The sequence below is a fragment of the Ranitomeya imitator genome, chromosome 3, assembly GCF_032444005.1.
Source record: "Ranitomeya imitator isolate aRanImi1 chromosome 3, aRanImi1.pri, whole genome shotgun sequence".
In the NCBI taxonomy this organism is placed as follows: domain Eukaryota; kingdom Metazoa; phylum Chordata; class Amphibia; order Anura; family Dendrobatidae; genus Ranitomeya; species Ranitomeya imitator.
In genome coordinates this window covers 577,162,432-577,186,714 of record NC_091284.1, presented here as the reverse complement: position 1 = coordinate 577,186,714, position 24,283 = coordinate 577,162,432, and the positions used below count along the sequence as shown (strand labels likewise).

General features: G+C 46.4%; 1 protein-coding gene across 1 annotated transcript in view; it reads right to left on the bottom strand.

The window, feature by feature from the left end:
- Nucleotides 1-24,283, bottom strand: part of ITGBL1 (integrin subunit beta like 1) — an 829,798-nt gene that overhangs the window by 80,888 nt on the left and 724,627 nt on the right. Inside the window, exon 9 of the mRNA XM_069757981.1 lies at nucleotides 14,452-14,598. Within this exon, the coding sequence (XP_069614082.1) occupies nucleotides 14,452-14,598 (147 nt within the window). The remainder of the gene's footprint in view (nucleotides 1-14,451; nucleotides 14,599-24,283) is intronic.

Genomic DNA, 24,283 nt, shown 5'->3' with positions numbered 1-24,283 from the left:
TTTATATTAAGGTTGCATTTGGCTACTCAATAATATACATATTTGCTGGTTATATACTCTTTATACTATTAAGTGCCCCTTTTTATATGGATAGCCTACCTCTGCCAGTTTGCATCATTGTTCATCAGACCTGTCCAGTACTTTCTTGCATTTTATTATATGCACTTGTTTGTCTTGCTTGTAATTTGTAGTATTAACCCTGCTGTTCTGTTCGGGTCATAGTGACCCGAACAGACTTTTTGCGAAAAAAACACGAAAAAAACGCGAAAAATCAGCAACATGTGCACACAGCCTAACACTTAAATGCTTTTGGAGCATGCGTGAACTCTTTGCATTATGCTCTGTTGTTTTTCCTCCTGGCGCGTGTGCAATCACATAGACATCTGTTAGGACTGGCGGAACGCACCAAGACAGGTGACAAAGATGCGTTCGCAGTCCGGGGTCCACCGTGCAGGTGAGAACCTGCTGCTAGCAATTTGCAGACTATATAGCGGTACACTAAAGTAAACACGCGTGGGTTAAACCTCACCCAGCGTGAGGAAAGCGATCCTGTTAATTCACAGGACCGCAATACCGCACTAGAGTGCGAGCAAGTGGCCAGCGGACTTAACCCCAGAAGGGATTGAAGCCCGATTAGGCCCTTGCTGGCACAACACCGCAACTGGGTGTGTAGAGAACCTTCAGAAATATAAGCGCACAAGTGCGCGAGCGATGCCGCACTAACGGACGCCACTAACCACCCAGACTTGGGTATGGAAAGCGCAAGGCAGGCGCACGGCGCCGTACTGGCAGGCACAGCTACAGGACGCTGTGATGTGTGTTTAGTGTAGTAGGCTAAGTCGGGCGCTAGATAGCAGCCGTACACCTTCCGCGAACAGACATTCAATAGGGAAGGGGTAACCAAGAACGACTTGCACTCACACATACACACATATCAATTGTAAGACAATACTAGCGCATGGCCGTGCGGTCATGCGCAGTTTATATAGCTGCAGCACAGGAAATGGCTATAGAACTTTTGCCCTTCTAGGACCTGCCAAGAGGACCAATGGAATGTGCCGCAGAGCCTGAGCACATGACCCTCGATCTCCAACGGGAGATCTTGCCCTGGGCATGCTCAGTGTGTGCAGATAAGGACTTAGTCCCAGAGAAGTCCGCTCGCTGCTGACCAGAATAGGCTTCAAAGGCAGAAGCTGGAGAAGCAGCAATAACTCTTCTCACAGAGTCAGACTGAGCGAGACGCTGGGATCGACGTCCCTGCTGAGCAGACTCCACTGCGGCTGGAGGGGAATGGGAGACCGCAGCGGAGACGGATCGAGATTCCCCCTGTGCAGCAGAGGAAACTCGACTCCTAACATTACCCCCCCTCCTAGGGCCCCCCCCCTCCTTGGGCCTCGCCACGCTCGAAGGCAGCAATGAGCTGTGGGGCCCGAATGTTTTCAGCAGGCTCCCAAGACCTGTCCTCTGGACCATAACCCTTCCAATCCACCAAATAAAACTTTTTGCCGCGTACCACCTTGCATCCCAAAATAGCGTTCACCTCGTAATCGTCCGAAGACGAACCCGATGTCCCGGCAGATGACTCGGAAAACCGGGACATGTATACGGGTTTCAAGAGGGACACATGAAAGGTGTCGGTGATACCCAAGCGTGGAGGAAGAGCCAGGCGGTAGACCACGGGATTAACCTGCTCGAGGACCTTGAATGGGCCCAAGTAGCGAGGAGCAAACTTAGTGGACTCAACTCGCAGCCTGATGTTACGGGCGGAGAGCCACACCAAGTCGCCAGGAGCAAAGGCCGGGGCAGGGCGCCGATGTGCATCGGCGGAGGACCTCATTCTCTCCTTCGAGGCCCGAATGGCATCCTGAGTGCGGTCCCAAATGTCCCGTGCCTCCACTGCCCAGTCTGCCACCCTGGAGTCAGCAGAGGACACGGGCATAGGCACAGGAACCCGCGGATGCTGGCCGTAATTAAGGAGGAAAGGAGTCTGACCGGTGGAATCGGCTACAGCGTTATTAAGGGCGAACTCTGCCCATGGTAATAAAGATGCCCAGTCATCCTGCCTGGCAGAAACAAAATGTCGCAGATATGTGACCAGAGTCTGATTGGCCCTCTCTACCAACCCATTCGTCTCGGGATGATATGCGGAAGAGAGATTTAACTCAATGCTGAGAAGACGACAAAGCTCTCTCCAGAACCGAGACGCAAACTGGGGACCCCGGTCACTGACAATTTTGTCTGGCATGCCGTGTAGGCGGAAGATGTGTCTTATGAACAACGCTGCCAAGGCCCGTGCAGAAGGTAACCGTGGGAGCGGCACCAAGTGCACCATTTTCGAGAAATGATCGGTAATTACCCAAATGACGGTACAGCCGCGAGACTTGGGCAAACCCACTACAAAGTCCATCCCGACCATCTCCCAGGGCCTGTCTGCCACCGGCAAGGGATAGAGTAACCCAGACGGCCGTTGTCGAGGAGACTTATTTTTGGCGCATGAGACACACGCCAGAACGTAATCCCTGACATCTCGCAGCATATGCGGCCACCAGTACGTCCTCGCCAGCAGCTCAGATGTCCTTTTAGTCCCAAAGTGTCCACCCACCCTGGAGGAATGAGCCCAAGAGAGAACCTCCGGTCGCAAATTTATGGGCACAAAAGTCTTGCCCGGAGGCACAGACTCAAGCAACACCGGAGCCACGGTTCTCAAGCTCTCAGAAGGAACAATAAGCCGAGGCTCTCCTTCCTCCTCCTCAGATGACACAACAGAGCGAGAAAGAGCATCAGCTCGAATGTTCTTCTCCCCAGCGACATAATGGAGGGTGAAGTGGAATCGGGAGAAGAATAAGGACCATCTGGCCTGGCGAGAATTTAGCCTCTGGGCTGTTTGCAAATATAGCAAATTTTTATGGTCTGTAAATACTTGAAAGGGAAAACGAGCCCCCTCCAAGAGATGTCTCCACTCAGAGAAAGCCAATTTCATCGCTAGCAACTCCCTGTCCCCGATGGAATAATTCCTCTCCGCTGGTGTGAAGGTCTTGGAGAAGAAAAAGCACGGATGCTTCCGACCTTGAGCATCCTTCTGGAAGAGGACTGCTCCAGCACCAACGGAAGAGGCATCCACCTCCATTATAAACGGCTTATCGACATCGGGACGATGTAGGATGGGAGCGCTAGCAAAATGAGACTTAGTAGAAGAAAAGGCCCTGGAGACCTCTTCAGACCACACTTTGGGATTTGCTCCCTTCTTGGTGAGGGCTACCAAGGGAGCTACCAAAGTTGAGAAATGGGGGATGAACTGGCGGTAATAATTAATGAACCCCATAAAGCGCTGCACCGCTTTAAGTGAATGGGGTTCTTGCCAGTCCATCACAGCCTGTAGTTTGGCAGGATCCATAGCCAATCCTTGGGCAGAGATGATATAGCCCAGGAAAGGTAAAGACTCCTGCTCAAACACACACTTCTCCAACTTTGCGTAAAGAGAGTTTGCCCGTAAGAGGTCGAAGACTCTGCCAACATCTCTCCGGTGGGAGTCAATATCTGGAGAGAAGATGAGAATATCATCCAGATAGACTACGACCGAGGTGGAAAGCATATCCCGAAAGATGTCGTTGACAAAGTCTTGGAAAACGGCTGGGGCATTACAGAGCCCGAAGGGCATCACCAGATACTCATAATGCCCATCTCTGGTGTTAAACGCCGTCTTCCATTCGTCCCCCTCACGAATGCGAATCAGGTTATAAGCTCCCCGCAGGTCTAATTTGGTAAATACCTTAGCTCCCCGTAGCCTATCAAAAAGCTCAGAAATCAGGGGCAGCGGGTACTTATTTTTAACGGTGATGGCGTTAAGACCCCTGTAGTCTATGCAAGGACGCAACTCTCCATTCTTCTTCTGTACGAAGAAGAACCCTGCCCCAGCTGGTGACACTGACTTCCTAATAAATCCTCTTGCCAAATTCTCCTGGATGTATTGGGACATAGCCTCCGTTTCCGGGAGAGAGAGGGGATAGACACGTCCCCGAGGAGGTTCTGCTCCAGGCAAGAGATCTATAGGACAGTCATAGGGACGGTGAGGCTGAAGGGTCTCCGCGGCTTTTTTGGAAAAGACGTCTGCATAAGACCAATAGTGTTTGGGGAGAGTAGAGAGATCTGCGGGTATCTCAGTGGTGGAAACCTGAACGCACTCTTTCACACATCTGCCCTTGCAGGATTCACTCCAACCCAATATCCTCCCAGAGGTCCACTCAATATGTGGGGAGTGGAAACGAAGCCAGGGCATTCCCAGCAGAATCTCATCCATTCCCTCGGGAAGGACAAGAAGGGAAATAGTCTCCTGGTGGGATGGGGACATGGCTAACGTGAAAGGGACAGTCTGATGTGTGATCTGTAATGGAAGTGTCGACCCATTCACCACTCTCACGGTTACTGGTTTGGCTAGCATAGCCAGAGGTATTGCGTGGCGCTGAGCAAAAGCAGAAGACATAAAATTTCCCTCTGCTCCTGAATCCACACAAAGCTCTACTGTAAGAGTGGATGTGCCTAACAGGATTGTCCCTTTAAAGGACAATTTTGAGGAAAATGCCGCGGTGTCCAGTGAACCTCCTCCAATGGACACTAGACGCGATCGTTTTCCCGACCGCCGTGGACATTTATTAGCGAAATGTCCCGGTTGCTGGCAATTTTTACATAGCACAGGTACTCGAGCGGTCTGAGACCTAGATCCCGCTCGAGAAACCTCCATGGCCTCATGGGAGTCGGACGCCATAACAGGAGATTCTAGAGGTTTGGCAAAGATGGGAGCCAGCCGAAACCTCTGCCTACACTGGGTCCGCTCCAACCTCCGCTCGTTAAAACGGAGATCGATGCGGGTAGCTATAGTAATAAGCTCCTCCAGTGTGGCGGGAATCTCCCTGGTGGCCAAGGCGTCCTTCACATGATCTGCCAGTCCTTTCCAGAACACCGGAATAAGGACTTTATCCGGCCATTCCAGCTCAGAAGCTAGAGTCCGGAATAGGATGGCAAACTGGCTGACCATGGACGAAGCCTGAGTAATTGCCAACAACTGGAGCGCGGTATCGTGGGTGACACGAGGTCCCAGAAAGACCTGCCTCAGAGCGTCCAGGAAGATAGGAGCACTCTGCACCACACGATCACCACGTTCCCAAAGCGGCGTTGCCCACTCCAACGCCCTGCCCGACAAGAGAGATATAATGAATCCCACTTTCGCCCGTTCCGTAGGAAAACGTGCAGCCAGCAGCTCGAGATGTATGGAGCACTGGCTCACGAATCCCCGACATGGCTTACTGTCACCAGCAAACTTGTCTGGAAGCGGGAGACGGGATAAGGTCGGAGCAGGGGTGGCAGCGGACAAACTGGCTGCAGCTGCACTTGCAGCCTGAACAGCAACAGCAGTAACGTCCACAGCTGAGGTTGTGCGCTCGAGAGCCGCCAACCTACCCTCCAGCTGCTGGATGTACTGCTGTAGACGCTGACCGTCTGCCATTTACTAGCCAGACCCTGGCGCTAGTATTATGTTAGGACTGGCGGAACGCACCAAGACAGGTGACAAAGATGCGTTCGCAGTCCGGGGTCCACCGTGCAGGTGAGAACCTGCTGCTAGCAATTTGCAGACTATATAGCGGTACACTAAAGTAAACACGCGTGGGTTAAACCTCACCCAGCGTGAGGAAAGCGATCCTGTTAATTCACAGGACCGCAATACCGCACTAGAGTGCGAGCAAGTGGCCAGCGGACTTAACCCCAGAAGGGATTGAAGCCCGATTAGGCCCTTGCTGGCACAACACCGCAACTGGGTGTGTAGAGAACCTTCAGAAATATAAGCGCACAAGTGCGCGAGCGATGCCGCACTAACGGACGCCACTAACCACCCAGACTTGGGTATGGAAAGCGCAAGGCAGGCGCACGGCGCCGTACTGGCAGGCACAGCTACAGGACGCTGTGATGTGTGTTTAGTGTAGTAGGCTAAGTCGGGCGCTAGATAGCAGCCGTACACCTTCCGTGAACAGACATTCAATAGGGAAGGGGTAACCAAGAACGACTTGCACTCACACATACACACATATCAATTGTAAGACAATACTAGCGCATGGCCGTGCGGTCATGCGCAGTTTATATAGCTGCAGCACAGGAAATGGCTATAGAACTTTTGCCCTTCTAGGACCTGCCAAGAGGACCAATGGAATGTGCCGCAGAGCCTGAGCACATGACCCTCGATCTCCAACGGGAGATCTTGCCCTGGGCATGCTCAGTGTGTGCAGATAAGGACTTAGTCCCAGAGAAGTCCGCTCGCTGCTGACCAGAATAGGCTTCAAAGGCAGAAGCTGGAGAAGCAGCAATAACTCTTCTCACAGAGTCAGACTGAGCGAGACGCTGGGATCGACGTCCCTGCTGAGCAGACTCCACTGCGGCTGGAGGGGAATGGGAGACCGCAGCGGAGACGGATCGAGATTCCCCCTGTGCAGCAGAGGAAACTCGACTCCTAACAGACATCACTAAGATGTCGCCAGAGGATATGTTATCTGCGCATGAGCAGAAGTTTGGATATGTCAGGTGGTTTGGACACTTCCTAACATGCGCATTAGTGTATCAAGGATGCCGTATATCGGCGCGAGCTTTGTAATGTGAATAGGGCGAGTCATACTCAAAATTAACTTATACTTGATTTTATATAGCTGCCACTGATCACCAGTTCTGGAAATAATAGTCATATCTGTACATATATGTGTATGTTTGTCTTATTGCACATTATAGCACCTTTTACACATAATGTATGAACATCATGTGGATGCTTTCGTCTTAGTATTATGTTTTGATATGGAATTATGATAATTGTCACTAATATGTTTGTGCAAACTATTTCCTATGAAATGTCATGTATTTGCACTTTGAAATTGCTTGAGAAAGGTCCACACTTGGGACCGAAACGTTGCACATGGGCCAATAAACCGCACGTGAATTTTCAGCTGCCTTCATTTTTTGTGATTTAAGTGTGTAACTAGATGTGAACCTAGGCTTAGCCAAAGAGCACACAATGTATGATTCCTGAGGCGGGTGTAGCAGAACTCAGTTTGTCATTTGATACAAATCACTTGTGGATTACCATATAACAGCAGGTAAACTCCAGTTAGCTCAATGGCCATCTGTGCGTTGTGAGGCCTAAAATGTTTAAATTCACATTCAAAATAAGTGTCTGTGTTCTGACAGATGTTGACAAACATGTAATAGCACTAGATTATAATTGTTTCCCTTCCAAAGCAATTCCCAGAATCCTCTTATCTGTCTGGGTTGATGATACCTTATCTGGAACCTTTTGCAGAGAACTAATTAGTGACTCATTAGCTAATGACTTATACTCTGTGAAGGCAGCTATCAAGCATAAAAAACTTACAAACTTGGCATGTGACCTTAATTTTGTGGTTTGCTTAAACGAATTGCCCTTTAAACACCAGACATTATCTGATGAAAATGCCTACAAGCTTTTCATTGTAGCTCCTTAACCCCTTAAAGGGCACGTTTCATCAGAAAATATAAAAGAATCCAACAATAATTCGCACCCCATGGATGTGAATGTGGTTTCTGCAACTTATTTGACATGCAATGGAAAATTTCTGCACAGGTCTTTGAAACAGCAGCAAAAAAAATAAAACAATCAGCTATTGAAATATGTAGAATTCTAATTTCTGCAGATTCCAGATGTATAAGCCAAGATTTAGCCTCATTAATTGCCTCAGGGGCTAATCCTTAAAAGCACCTCAAACTAGGCTACCCATGCTCGGGAAAAATGTAATGGCGGACCTATTGTTGGAACAGACATGGCAAGATAGCAAAAATATACATTATACACACACAAAAAAGTAGTGAGTAGAGAAAAGGCAGTAACATTTATCGCAAATGTAGTCCGGTCTCCCCCTGGTGTGATTTTATGTATGCCTGAAAACGTGATGCAAAAAAAAATCACAAAACATGTTAAAGACAAAAATAAAGAACATTTTTTATTTTGTGCAAAATTTATGAACTATGTGTGGCATTTTAAAGGAGCTGCCCCCTAATCAGACAATCTCTTCTCAATCACCATATTTCCCTCCTTATAAAATAATAGCACCTATACGCACATCGGGTAAGAAGGGAGTCACAGCATTTACTGCTAATATGGCTAAGCAGCACACTTGACATTGATTTATATTGTTCCTGCTTATTGTTTGCCACATATTACTATCTGTCTGTGAGTTAGCACTTACTGATGCATAATTGTTTCTGTTATATATCTATGTATCTGTTATATATTCTTATCCCGTATTATCAAGGGTATATACTGCACCTAACATTAGATATATACTCTAGTCTTGGTTTCAAAGGAACCAATTTTCCCCAATATATAGGACAGCCACCACTTTTAAAGGCAACCTGTCACCTGCAAAAAAAATTATTAACCTGCAGATATGGGCTTCATTTGCAGGTTTATAGCATTACTAACCTGCCTGGCGCCTGCACGTAGGCAAACACTGCAGTGAGAAAATAAACGTTATTCTCCTTTGCAGCATGCGGTTTCAGTCATGAGGCGGTGCCGGTGCTAGTTCAGTCATTGCTATGAGAATACTGAGCGTCGGCTGTAACCACGCCCCCTGCCCTGACTGACAGCAGGACCAAATGCAGAGTTAATGTTACTCAGGGCCTTCAGCTCGATCTTGTTGGATGAACGATCTGTAGGAAGTTCAATCTTGTACAAGCCGAGTTAGTTCCACCAGAGCCTTCTCTGCCGTTATCTTGATAATATCAAACAATTGGATTGCCCCCATGGGGCCGTGGGGTACTCGGTACAGGATCCTTCGGTTCACGGGGGGATGTCACAGTGGCTGACCCGGTCCATGGCTCTGGGACGTCTGTGTAAAGGCGAAAGGTCTTTAAAGGGGGAATGTTCGTGATGCCACCTGTGGTATTCGGTCAGGGTGACCGACGCTGCTTTAAGGGGTCCGCTGGGGTGATGTTATGGCAGCTAGATGGTATACCTTCCCACAGGTGAAGTGTATCCCCAGGGCTTCCCAGTGTGTAGATGGTGGATGGTGAGAGGCGCAGTGAAGAACGAGGACACAAGGTTGCAGTCTCTTTACCTTTACTGAAGACTTCAGAATCCACAGTCAAGAGCACCAGATCACAGGGCAGGCAGAGTCCGGCCGGTTTGGAGGCAAGTCCAGAGTCCCCTTGTCCAGGTGGAATCAGTAGCCTTCCTTTGCGCTGCAGTGTTGTAGTCCCTTACTGCTAAGGTCCTCACAACTGTTGTAGATGTTATGTCTCTCTGTCCCCCGGATAGGATAGGACAAACCCGTATGACTGGTGGCTTGAGGCGGTTTATAGGGACTCTATCATGCCCCAGCCTCTAAGGGGTGCCACTGTGCCTCCTGGGTGTAGGGTGGACAGGTAGCGTGAAATTAGCTGTCCTGCCGTCTCTGGAGCAAGGCATAAAGGGTCGTTGCTCCCTCGCTGTTCCATTGTGCCTGAGAAGGAGGCAGACCCGGCTCCTGAATGAAGCCCCAACCCCTTTTCGGGGGAAAGGCTACTACTATCCCACGCTTTGCTGGACTCCTGTTACATCGTTTGATTTTATGGGTCTGCGCTTTACATTGGGCTTCCTGTTCCTTTCTGTCTCTCCAGTGTAAGAGCAGGCATTGTCTATACTCCTCCCATGTGAGGACTCCAATATAGGACCTGTTCAACCCAGCTCTCGGAGCGTCCCATCCGAAGATCACCCCCTCAGGGCTCACGTCCAGTGGTATGCCCTCGGACGCTAGGAGCAGGTGTAGTGTTTCATCAGTAGTATGGGGAGTCGCTGGAGCTGGAGCGATGGCTGGTGTTCGGTCGCATGCTGGAAGAGGAGTGGTCACTTAAACGGGATCAGTAGCTGGGGAGAGCAGTCGCTGGAGCGGGATCGGTCACTGGGGCAGGGGCGTTTTCTGTACCTGCATCTGATGTGGTTCCACCGATGCTGGTGCACTCCGCTGATGAGGACGCTGGAGTCCGCTGCTGCCCAGACCGCGATTCTTCCTGCACAGGGCCAACTTCCATTTCTTCACTGCAGTCAGTTGTGCGTCCAGGAGTTGGTGGCTCAGCTCCTCCACCTGCGGTTCCAAGAAGTCCAGATCCCCTGGTAGCGACAAGTCCGGGTTCGCCTCCGGTCGCCTGAGATGGTCCTGGGTCACTTTCGTCGTTGTTCAGGTACCCGCTGGTCGCCATCCCTGCTCCTGGATCTGAGGCTGCACATGCACGCTGCTCCTCCATTTTCTGGGGTTAGGGACTCCTTCTCCTTCCCGTTGTTGCACATCAGGAGGCGGACCTCCCTGGCTGATGGGCACATCCCCATCACGTAGCACCATTCGGAGGGGGCGTTCATCACTCCAGGCGCCACTTTGGTAGTCTCCTCCAATGATGGCACGCCCTTCTTCTCCAGCGCTCCTCGTGGCACAGTAATGGCGGCGGTTTTGGCAGGAATTTTTGGCGGCAAATCACAGGTTATTAGTCGCACAGTCTTTTAGCATAAATCACGGTTAGGTACAGTTCTGGCACAGTCTCTAGGCGCACTTGACCGATTTTCAGGCTTTAGAAGATCCTGTTTGTGATGCCAAGGTTGGATCGCCCCCATTGGGCCGTGGGGTACTCGGTACCGGGTCGTTCGGTTCATGGGGGGATGACCCTGTCCGTGGCCCTGGGATGTCTGTATAAAAGGGAAATGTCTTTAAAGGGGAATGCTCGTGACGGCACCTGTGGTATTCGGTCAGGGTGACTGATGCTGCTTTAAGGGGTACGCTGGGGTGATGTTATGGCAGCTAGATGGTATACCTTCCCACAGGTGAAGTGTATCCCAAGGGCTTCCCAGTGTGTAGATGGTGGATGGTGAGAGGCGCAGTGAAGAACGAGGACACAAGGTTGCAGTCTCTTTACCTTTACTGACAGCATCCACAGTCCACAGCACCAGATCACAGGGCAGGCAGAGTCCTGCCGGTTTGGAGGCAAGTCCAGAGTCCCCTTGTCCAGGTGGAAATCAGTAGCCTTCCTTTGCACTGCAGTGTTGTAGTCCCTTACTGCTAAGGTCCTCACAACTGTTGTAGATGTTATGTCTCTCTGTCCCCCGGATAGGATAGGACAAACCCGTAAGACTGGTGGCTTGAGGCGGTTTATAGGGACTCTATCATGCCCCAGCCTCTAAGGGGTGCCACCGTGCCTCCTTTGTGTAGGGTGGACAGGTAACATGAAATTAGCTGTCCTGCCGGTCTCTGGAGCAAGGCATAAAAGGTCGTTGCTCCCTCGGTGTTCTGGCTACCGGGATTCTGTGCCTAAGAAGGAGGCAGCCTGTGTAGGGCTGGTCCCCTTCTGATATCCACTCCTCTGCTACGACTTCTTTGCACGCTTGCTGCAATACAATTCTGCCTTCGATGTCTCTTTCTGGGAGCTGCAGCTCTGAGGGCATGCACAGCTCTGTGTCCTTCTCCCTTGATCTCTGACAGGATCCCACCCCTGCCAGGGACCAACTACCTGAGCGAAGCTCAGCCAGCAACTAACTAACTTTCCGTACAGGTCACCAGTTTTACCTAAGTGTGGGGAGTGATCTAATAAATAGGAGCAGAGCTCCCCCTGGTGGCCTGGAGTGTGAAATGTGTTGCTTGTTTGTGATACCTAGATGCAGTTGTCCTTCATTGCCTCCAAACATAGCATCACTCTCCCCGAGAGGAAAGCAATACCACTGTGACGACCAGGCCCCTGGGGCGCCACACAATCAGGTTGCTAGTCTTCCTCTTTGCCTTGTTCCTTCTATTCTGCTGACCATGACGTGTTTTTCCAGTGCTGTCTCCGTATGATGTGTCCAAAGTCGCAGCTTGGTGATCCTTACTTCCAGTGACATGTCTGGCTTAATTTGTTTTAAAACTGATTTGTTTGTTCTTCTTGACATGCATGTTATTAATAATACCCTTATCCGGCACCATAGTTTGAAGGCTTTGATTCTTGTTCTGTTTATTGTCCAGGTTTTGAACCATATGTTACCACAGAAAAGACCAAACAATGTATAAGCCATATAAAGACTTTATACTAGTTGTGTGTTTATTTATAATCTGACTGTGGGGTTAGTAAAGGATAGGCGTCTTATAGATGCCTCTCCTTTGCTAACTTGTGGGTTTAATGTCAGGGGCCATAAAACAGCTGACATCAATCCCACAAATATTAACTCCACTTACCGTTGCCACAGGGCAAGTGGGAAGAGCCGAGCAAAGCACCAAAATTGGCAAACCTAATAGAAGCACCATTTCTGGGGCAGCTGCGGGCTGCTTTTTTTAGCCTGGGGTAGCCAATATCCATGGCCCCTTACCAGCCTGAGAATACCAAACCAAGCTGTCTGCTTTAGCTTGGCTGGCTGTCAAAAATAGAGGGGACCACACTTCGTTTTTTAAATTATTCATTTAAATAATTTAAAAAAATGGTGTGATAAACCCTCGATTCTTGATAACCAGCCATGATAAAGCTGACAGCTGAGGATTGCAGCCTGCAGCCATCAGTTTTGCCATGCTGGTAAAAATAAGAAAAAAAATAGAACATAACCAATACCGCACCTGGTCTCACTGTTATAAGCAGCAGTAGATGTAGGCTGATGGGAGTAGTACTCTCTCATCAGCCACTGGTCACAGCTGCTGGCTGTCAGATACACATGTAGCTCTATGACTGGTAGTAATAATCTTACCACTGAGCAGAGCCACTGGTGTTTCTCGCACTGTCATGCAGATGACAGCATAGGAAACATCCAATATTCGGGATGCTGGACTTGAACAGTAACACAGACTTCCTGGAGAAGTCCATGTTCGGGGTTTGTGTCCGAACAGTAGGTGTCTAGTCCGAACCCCAAACTTTACTGTTCAGGTTTGTCTATCTCTAGTGATTAGTTGGCTCTCTCCAGATAATTGGGACTGAAAAGGGCATAGATTGCCTCTTTCCATGCAACCACTGGGTAAGATGTGATACACATCTATTAAAAACGCGCAGATTGTGACCTGCGTTTTCTGCCAAGAAATGCAGAATCTGTACAGAAAATTCCACAGTCAAATCTGCAAAGTGTGCATATAGCCTAATAGCATATGTGTGAAAATCAACTTGTGTCCTTATCTTCTATTCTGCAGCCAAAATATGGGTTGTAGGCTTTGCTTGTCATGGCAGTCAAGTTTTGCCTTTGTGACGCAAAAGTTACTTCTCCTCATATGCAGCAAAAACTATCCACTTTGTTAATGCAAGAATGAGGCATATTTGAAAAAATATATAGAAACATGTCAATATGCTATGAAATCCCAAAACTGTATACCTTACACAGAGAACATTTATAAAAGTAAGTGATGCAACTGTACTTAGGATTACATAAAAGGAGCTGAGTTGGCGTTTTTTGATTGGTCACAGTAAGATGATAGAATAGTGAAGGCTCAAGAGACTTAAACGGATGATGTAATAGACTAGCCTCTAACAATGCAATAATGATGATGAAATAATAGACGCAATTTTTCTATAAACCTGCATGAAAGGTGTCATAAGTACGGTGATTACAACCTCTTCTGGATCTTGAAAATTAGAGCCAATTAGCAAATTTAAGCATCATATTCGTTATCTGCCTGAAAAAAATGAGTTTAGTTCAACTGTTTTTGTCTTGAAACAATTTGATTGTAGAACAGTGAATCGATCCTGTTCTGTCCCATGAATCTACGCTTGTGTGAGTGAGCCCTAAAGGTGGAAAAAGTTCTGAAATTATTTTTCCTGGTAAGATTTTTTTTTACATTACAAAGACCTGGCATTTCAACAGCGGTGTGAAGATTTTTATATACACTGGAGACATATCTAGTTCACCTTCACTATGTGTTACTGTAAGACCTCTGATCTATTTAGCAAGCGCATTGTATAACTCATTGCACATTGAAGAATAATATGATGTTTATGAGAGATGACCCCAGTGTCAACAGAGTCTACTTTCTGAAGACAAGATAATGCAGACTTACTGTGATGCCATCCAATTTACTGTTCGTACCAAGACTGAAGGACATGATTTGTTCACAGCTGTGATAAGTCAGTGACATAGAAGAACACATCTCATGTCAAGTTTTCAGTACATTGTCTACAATCATTTCAACTGGATGTGCTCCATTGGCACTGTTCACAAAGAATTCTTGCTGCGATGATAACATCTAAATGAAATATATGTTATTGAAACCTTTGGTCACTTTGTACTACTTGTGAATCAGACCAAGCTCCCATTTTTACTGTCTGTTCTACATCTGTTTTTGCCAGGTAGAGACACCAAATGCTGATGGAGTAAGAGTTCAGAAATAAAGTGATCATTCAGATTATGCTTTGCAAAGAAACATTTGATTGACGGTCCAATTACTGATGGATTTGTGCTACATTGTAAGCACGTACCTTTCCCAGAGCACAGAATGCCATCTGATGATTCACACTGACTCTTGCTCTCTTCCTCTGTCATATTGCATTTTCTTGCATTCTGGCACAGTTTTCCAAACCAGCCGGCCTCACAAATACATCGACCACAGGAACAAGTACCATGTTCTATAAAAATGTGAATAACACACAGAGTTTAGAATTTGCTGCTTACTTTACAATAACATGGAGTATGGCTATCCATCAATTAATGCAATCCATGTATTCATATATTATATATATATATACTGTTTAAACATGTTTGTATGTTTAGAACTAAAAATGTTATGCAGTTTGGTGGTAGCCTTAGTTTTGGGACAGCACTAAATATGTAGAAGCAGTTTTCACTTTGAAATTCGGAAGCACTCCGCTCCTTCAGGAACATAGACACAGAGTATTGGAAGGGTTCATAGACTTACTATAGAGCCAGGGTATAGACTTATGCAGGAGTTGAGCAGGGGCAAAATAACTATAATAGGTGCAGGGGTTTCAATTGCACCCGTGTCCTGGAGACAAGAAGGGACCCCAAAGTCCCTTTGTCCTATAGGAAAAGACTATTACTATTAAAGACCAGTGATAGCTAGTGGTCCTGTTGGGGATTTTGCATTTGGGCCCACAAGCTTTAAGTTACGTCACTGGAGTTGAGCCTTCTGTTCTGTATCCGGAAGTTCTGTTTCTGTTTGGCACTTCAGTGATCTGTAAGATGTGTAAATGTGTAAACTTCCACAACATATATTAGAACACTGAAAAGTGTAGGTATACTTTAAACACCATTTTACAGTAAATGAGTAAAGGAGTTATCTGGGATAGGTCATCAGTTTGGTTGGCATGTGACACCCAGCACCCACATTAATCAGCTGCTCTCGGTGCCAGCAGCGGCAAGAAATGATCATTTGCAGAGTGAAACTATATAGCTCCATCTCCTGTATTGTGGCAGCAAGTCGTAAATGTGCATTTCCTGGCTGTACCCACAGTACAGTTGATGGATAGTTCCACAAATGAGCACATCTGGCCACTTCCGGCATGAAGAACATCTGATCAGCTGGGGCACTGGGTGTTGCACCCCCACCAATCTGATATTAATGACCTATCTTAAGGATAGGCCATTGATATAAAGTCCCGGACAAACCTTTGTATACGTTGCATTACGTGTTCTCACCTATGCTACAGGATGATTTATGTAACCTAGAAGCTTGGGCTGATAAATGGCAAATGAGCTTTAATTGGGATAAATGTAAGGTCATGCACTTGGGTAGAAGTAATAAGATGTATAATTATGTGCTTAATTCTAAAACTCTGGGCAAAACCGTCAATGAAAAAGACCTGGGTGTATGGGTGGATGACAAACTCACAGTTAGTGGCCAGTGTCAGGCAGCTGCTAAAAAGGCAAATAAAATAATGGGATGCATTAAAAGAGGCATAGATGCTCATGCGGAGAACATAATTTTACCTCTATACAAGTCACTAGTTCGACCACACTTAGAATACTGTGCACAGTTCTGGTCTCCGGTGTATAAGAAAGACATAGCTGAACTGGAGCGGGTGCAGAGAAGAGCGACCAAGGTTATTAGAGGACTGGGGGGTCTGCAATACCAAGATAGATTATTACACTTGGAACTATTTAGTTTGGAAAAACGAAGGCTATGGGGTGATCTTATTTTAATGTATAAATATATGAGGGGACAGTACAAAGACCTTTCTGGTGATCTTTTTAATCATAGACCCAAGACAAAAAGGCATCCTCTATGTATGGAGGAAAGAAGGTTTAAGCATAATAACAGACGAGGATTCTTTACTGTAAGAGCAGTGAGTTTATGGAACTCTCTGCCATATGATGTTGTAATGAGTGATTCATTACTTAAATTTAAGAGGGGACTGGATGCCTTTCTTCAAAAGTATAATGTTGCAGGGTATATATACTAGATTCCTTGATAGGGTGTTGATCCAGGGAACTAGTCTGATTGCCGTATGTGGAGTCAGGAAGGAATTTTTTTCCCCAATGTGGAGCTTACTCTTTGACACATGTTTTTTTTTGCCTTCCTCTGGATCAACATGTTAGGGCATGTTAGGTTAGGCTATGGATTGAACTAGATGGACTTAAAGTCTTCCTTCAACCTTAATAACTATGTTATATTATCAGAGGTGGATTAAGATTGGTGGAGGCCCCAATCTCAACAGAGGGACTCCTATACTGCAAAAAAGCCACATGTAAGTATGGATACTGCTTCATCTCATATCTCATTACCAAATTAGTGGTAAATGTTCTCTTGATACACAGGATGGGAAAGGTATAGGGAGCATATGTCCCTTGCACCCTTCCCAAAATCTGCCCTGTGTACATCAGTACAGGGTTGAATTCATAAATAAGCAAGACTTTAATGTTCTGGTGACTCAATGGGTTTCTGGGTGTAGAGTGCTGCGGTGCAGCAGCCGTGGGTGAAGTACTCGTCTTCCGCGTCCCACCATGATAAATGAAAATAGGGGTCCTGGCTAGGCATGTGTGCTCTTTTTACCTGGGCAATACGCCTCTGCTGACTGCATGCCACCATTGTACTTGGTAGGCCAGGACCAGATGTTCTGGAGAAGAGTAAGGGAGAACAGAGTCCAAAAATAAACTTCTTTTTACCAACCAGTAACATGTTAAGAACTATGTACATCAGATAATAGGTACAACGCTTCACATGTGCTTCACTTGCATCAAGCTGGCATGGGCACTTCTCGATTAACTTTAATGACATTTCTGTTTCCTTGCACCTTACAATTTCTTTTATCGTGCACTTCACAATCTTTTGGGAAGCTCTGTCTTCCCCGTGAGGACCACACAGGTCAAAGTGTAAAGCTATGACCGTTCACAGCTACTCTGTGGTAGGACTCCTCAATAGTACAGTGAAAGTTCACTGCGCTCCATAGGAGAATGAATGTCCCAATATGGTGACCATAGCTTCCTTTCAATGTAGACAATTGTTCACTAGTGTCCTAATGATACAGTTCCCTCTGCTTTCAATCCTCTTTTTATTGGTCTTCTGCTTTCCCCTGGGCAAAGTTCCATAACATTTAAATGGCCTCCCTGGCATGAGTTCCAATCTGTCAAATGTCTCTTCACATTTCCTTGCTCCTTAGAACATATTATCTGATGTTCTCCCTCTTTGCACACAACATAGTTTAGCATGCAAGTTTGCAAGCTATTAAGTCTTAGATCTTTCATTCCCAAATGAGCTACTTATGCACTTCTACTAGCACTGCTTACAGACTTCTGTCGCTGGTTGAGGACTTCTATTGAGGTAGGAACCTCAGCACCACAAAAGAAAATGAGACTGTAGGTCTTACTGCAATGTAAATTCATTTTGATCAGGCAAGGAGTCAAAAACAGGTATGGTCCAATGTTTCAACTGGAAGTGGTTTTTGTCAAGGACATCTGTTGTGGTGCGGTAGGGAGAAATTCCACGGCTTAAACTTTTCCTGATTCCTGGCTCTTACTACACACATGTCCTTCTTGACATGTAAGGGATCTTACTACTGGACTTCTACTGGTGCTACTTACAGAGCTCTACTGGCACTTGTTACAGACTTCTATGGCACTGCTCACTGACAACTACTGGCACTTCTTACTGACTTCTACTGGCGCTGCTTACAGATCTATACTGGCTCTGGTTATGGATTTCTGCTGGCGCTGGTCACAAGCTTCTACTGGCGCTGGTCACAGACTTTTAGCATGGGGCATGGATCACAGCTCAGACCTTCTCCGGCATCTGATGACTCTTGGACCCTTCTGTGGCGATGGTAACTGCATGCCCACCTCGCAGTCACACTACCTATTCTAGTACAGGTTCTTGCGCCAACTGCCTCTTCTCTGCTGTGTCAGGCCTTTTATAATTAGTAACTGAAACATAGGTGTCACTTGCCCTGGTGTCATCTTTTAAATTCTCCTCTGGGAAGATTTCCCACTAATAGGTTCCTACTACTGTAATTCTTTCTTTACTTTCACTTTTGCATTTGGCAAGTAGATGGCGGTGTTTTCTTGCAGCTACTCAGTTGAGCATCAACTTCAACTGTATTTGTCTCTCTTGTCTACTTCCTTACATTCTTCTATGCTTTAAACTCACTAGTCCTCGGTCGAGAAGAGTCTTTATACCAATCAACGTTCTTCCGAGATGGGTCACATTTCCACAGTTGTCACGCCCATTCTTGCGTTTCTAGCACTAAACATTGCCAGAGGAAATCATCTTGTGCATATCTCATGGGCAGGGCACCAGAGTGGACATGCTGAGTTCTTCAAGGCCCCTCTTGAGTTGTCTTGTCAGGAGTACTAAGAACTTCATGTACCCAATGCGGAAACTCAACTTCTGGCTTTTCTCCAAAGGACTCAGTGACCTCCTCCACCAGACCACTTGATCACACTTCACCATAAAGAAGTATGCCTTAGTTCTTTCCAGCTCCGCAGCAGTCCAGGGCATGGGGTGACGCCCTCGTACGCAGTACCTCCTTCCGCTGCATCAGCATCCCGTCTCCAACACCGGACTGTGCATTAGGTGTGAGTCCTACCTCCTCCTCTTTAATGGGATTGTCATCATTTTCAACTTCAGTGGTGCATACTGGCTCCACCTGAGTCACTTTCGGATACCAGGATAATGCAGACATATTCCTGTAGGCAATTGACACCATCTCCCTCATCCCTCGTTGTCCAGTGTCATGGCTTCATCTTGCATTGGGTGAAGTTCTTCTCAACTCACCATCCCATTTCCTCCAGGCCTCTACCCTTCCTTTACGGTCACTCTGTGATTGGCGGCCCTATTCTTTGCACTTAGCCCTAAAGTAGGCAGGCATTCCTTACCGCGGACCAACCCTTCCAGGTGAAGCACTGTTTCTAGTGGGCGTAACTTCCAGAAGACTGTGTGAATCTTTGTGCTCTTTCTCTTCTCCAACGTATGATGAGTGGAACTTTCCCTTTGTGCTGCGCTACTGTTCATCAGAAACTTTCTTACTTCCTTCAGGACATTCATTCCTAATGTCATGGTGAGTCCACTTCTGCTGGGGCCTTTCAACAGTATGATCCCTTTCTTTCCTAAATTCTCCTCACAGACACGCATCTCCATCCTTACTAGACCCACCACGGGGATAGGTAACTGGTTGGCAGCCGTCAGTCAGATAATTGGGCCCCATCTTGATCGGGTGACAATGGGAAAGTGATAACGCAAATATGCTTCTGGCACTGTGGTCACCTGGGAGCCAGTGTCCATTAAGCAGCAAATTCTCCACCCATTTAACTCAGCCCACATAGTGGGACGCCCACGAGCGATGAAGTCAGAGCTTTCAATCCAGTCTGGTTGGATATAGCCCCACGGTGTGCTCCCTGACCATGGGGCACATTAGTTTAATGGATGTCTCCACTGTTGGCTGCCTTGAGTGGGGCAGGCCTTCAATATGGCGCATACCTCCACAAGTCCAACATTTAACTGTGTGCTCATCTGGTGGGTGCCTACAGTAGATCTATACTGATGTTCTACGCACTTCATACGGGGGTACAGAATCTGGTTCCAGATAGCTGTAGGGGTCTTTCTTATGCTCTATAGCTCCCCTCTATTTTGCTGCATCTCTTGTCATGACTCATGGGCCCAGTCTGGTTTGGCATTGTGCACCCCCCGAAGTGGTCTTTTTTTTGCTCCCTAGCTTCTGCCTCGACTTCAAGAAAGCTCAAGTTAGGACTGTAGCATGACCTTTCTCTCAGAGCCTTTATCAGATAAGTGTCTCACAGACCTGCAACCAGTTGGTCTCTTAGTACTTCATCCCCTATATTCACCTTCAGTTCTTACAGCAATGTGAGCCATTACTTCCTGCAGAGCATTCACATATTGGGTTACCATCTCTCCCTCTCTCTGGTTCCAATGGAAGAAACAAATATGCAGCTTACCTAGGTGTGATAAGTAGCATACGTGCATATGTAACATACTTTTAAGGCATTAAACCCAGTCCTACATCATTAAATTGTAACCAGTAAACTTTGGTATGTTGCTGAGCATAGCTCAGAGGGGAAGGTTGCCTCCTGTGGACTCAGTAACCGATTGATCCGCCATTTCTGCTATTGAGTGTTGCAACCTGACGACTACTCCAAATATAAGCAGGTTGTTTGGATGCAACAACGCAGACAATGAGGAGACAGTGGTACTAAACCAACACTATTTATTTAACTAGCACAAAAAGAAAAATCTACTTATAAGTATATATATATATATATATATATATATATATATATATATATATATATATATGTGATCACTATATGGTGGGTTACTGTAATAGGGTTACTATTATGACACACCAATACGACAAAATACAATATCTATGCAATTTTCTATTACATAGAAAGTTGTATTACATACGACTCTTAATGCCTTAATATCTCAACTTCATGGGCATCACTCTCAGTACTAGGCCCGTCCCTGTCGTAGTCTCTAAAACCACCACTGATCATTACACTGGCCCTAGTTGGGGTCACTGGTGTTTCCACTAGGCTGCAAGTCCTACATATGCGAGTCTCTGGGTATACAGTGTGCTCGTTGCACTGGCCATCCCAGTTACCTGAAGCATGGCCCCAGCCCACATCCTGTACCATATGTCTATGTTGGAAATAACGGCTCACAGGAATGATCTTCTGTTACAGCTGGATTATCTCCTGAGCTTGGTTAGGATCTGGTTACGGACTTCTACGAGCGGTGCTGAAGGTCTTCTAGTGGTGCTGCTTGTGGACTTCCACTGGAGCTGCTTACGGACTTCTGCTGGCACTAATTATGGACTTATACTGATGCTGTTTACCAACTTCTACTGGTGCTGGTCATAGACTTCTACTTGCTTTGGTCACAGACTTCTACTGGCATGATGAACGAATGTTCCTCACAGCTCAGGCTTTCTCCAGCATCTGACTGCTCTCAGACCCTTCTATGGCGATGGAAGCTGCAAGCCCACCAAGCAGCCACACGACCTGTCCTTATATAGTTTCTGGTGCAAACTGCCTCTTTTTGGCCCATCAGGCCTTTTATAATTAGTAACTGCGAAACAGGTGTCACTAGAGATGGCGATGTTTGCTTGCAGTTACTAGGCTAGGCATCAACAACTGTATTCTTCTCTCTTGTCCACTTCCGCACACAGGACCACTAATAGAAAGTTATAGCACAGGTACAGGTACAAGTTCACAGGCCAGAAGAGGCATTAGCCACTCTGCACGTAGTGTGACGGGGTTGCAATGAGTATAATTTTTATTATTTATTATTACCTGCCATAAAGCATAAAAGTTTCATTCATTGGAGCACACAAAGGGATAGTTATTGCTGAGGGCTAAAAAAGAGTTATTATTACTTTGTAATAATATGCAAAGTAGATTCTGTAATTCACAGACATAGTGTTATGATCTGGTAATTCAGTACCACAATGGACATAGAAGTCAGAGCACATACAGTGACCTGACAGTAACCCAAAAATATAGAACGAGCTCTGAGACGTGGAAACTCTGCTGACCGCAATCCCTAATCCTCTCCAACCATACACTAGAGGCAGCCGTGGATTGCGCCTAATGCTCCCTATGCAACTCGGCACAGCCTGAGAAACTAGCTAGCCTGAAGATAGAAAATAAGCCTACCTTGCCTCAGAGAAATACCCCAAAGGAAAAGGCAGCCCCCACATATAATGACTGTGAGTTAAGATGAAAAGACAAACGTAGAGATGAAATAGATTTAGCAAAGTGAGGCCCGACTTTCTGAACAGAGCGAGGATAGGAAAGGTAACTTTGCGGTCAACACAAAACCCTACAAACAACCACGCAAAGGGGGCAAAAAGACCCTCCGTACCGAACTAACGGCACGGAGGTACACCCTCTGCGTCCCAGAGCTTCCAGCAAGCAAGAAAAAACAAATAAGCAATGCTGGACAGAAAAAACAGCAAACAAAATAGCAAAAGCGGAACTTAGCTATGCAGAGCAGCAGGCCACAGGACGATCCAGGAGGAGACAGGTCCAATACTAGAACATTGACTGGAAGCCAGGATCAAAGCACTAGGTGGAGTTAAATAGAGCAGCACCTAACGACTTCACCACATCACCTGAGGAAGGAAACTCAGAAGCCGCAGTACCACTCTCCTCCACCAACGGAAGCTCACAGAGAGAATCAGCCGAAGTACCACTTGTGACCACAGGAGGGAGCTCTGCCACAGAATTCACAACACATAGGCATTTTTACAATTTTCTGAGAACAAGGGGGACAATATTACGATTTTGTAGCTGTATTATAGAGGACACAACTACTGTAATGAGGCAAAAATAAATCATTATTACTTTAAAGCGTCGACAATAGTTGACATTATTACTGTTTCAAGGGACAAAGGAAGCCATATTTATGGAATAGCAGGCACAAAGCAAGGCATTAATATTGTGTGGAAGGACAGAGGAGGCAATTAGAGCAGCATCATAATGTGGTGCACTTAGAGAACCACAATTATTGTGTGAGGGCCTAAAGGGGGCACTTCTACTGTTTGGATACACTGCAAAAAATCATTGCTGATGCGTGGGGTACAAAACATGGCACTATTACCTTGTGACGCACAAAAGAAGACACTTTTACTTTTTGTTTCACATTTGCAGCCTGTGGCACAATATGGGCAGTATCTGTTTGATACTGGTACTTTGGTAGCAGTATTAATAACTACTATAGTTTGCCAGGTAGTTATTGTCACGAGTGTGTCACGTCAACCTGGGAGTAGAAGATCACTGCATATAGTTAATGGCTGATCTTCCATTTAGCCTGTATATTTGGGTTCCATATTAAATGAATTTGGAATCCTTTGGTGCTGAACAGGTTAGCGACCCTTTCTATGCTTGTCAGTAACTTGCAGAACCATTTTCAGCTGCTTCTGATTGGGTCATTATCTCTCCCTATAAAACCTGGCCAGACACTCTCTGTCTTGCCAGTGAAAGCTTTGCTTCCTAGCTCCTTGGAGGTGCAGTGCTGTATTGGAGATTGTGTTGCTACTGAAGATTGTTGAGTGCTGTTTTTGGTATATGTCTTCTTCTTTATTCCTTTTCCCATTTGGCTAGTACCTGCCTATCCTTTCTTATATATCTCCCTACCCTTGGTGAATGTTTTTGTATGTAAGTTGCTTTTTGTTATCCGTTTGTTTTACGTGTTTATACACTAACATATGTGTCCCAGACCTCCTGGGGGAGGGGACAGCTCAGGGAATAACAGGAGCATAGTAAGGTCAATGGCCTCTCTACCATCAAGAGTACCCCCAGGGCAGTGATAACTAGGGTCCCAGTTCCAATGACAGTTGGAGGTCCCCTTTCCTTAGCAAAGACCGTCACAGCGTGACAGTTATAACATAATTATTTCTGAAGTACAGTATTTTGGTGCAATGTAAGCAACATAGCAGTTTTAGAAGTTTGGTAAAAAATTGCAGCAACATAAAACATTGAGTTAGCAACACAATGGGAAGTTTGGGTGGGTTGGGAAACAGCAGGAAGTGTGCTGGAAAGCAAAGAGCTGCAAAATCTGCATACACATGTCATGACTGAAATAAATTTTCATAGTGGTCTGGGCCATACAGAAAAGTGAAAGAATAAAATTAGAGAAGACATAAGCTGTAAAATACTGTATTTAAAGGGAACCCATCATTAGATTCATGCTCTTCTCTAAAAGATGCTGCATTTCAGAGTAAACTTCCTGTCCCGCTCCAGGTGACTGACAGTTCTCTTCCTATGTGTGTCCATAGGAAGGTACCTGTCAGCCATGATGAGCCTGGCAGTGAGAAGCCAGCTGCATACCAGCCTAGA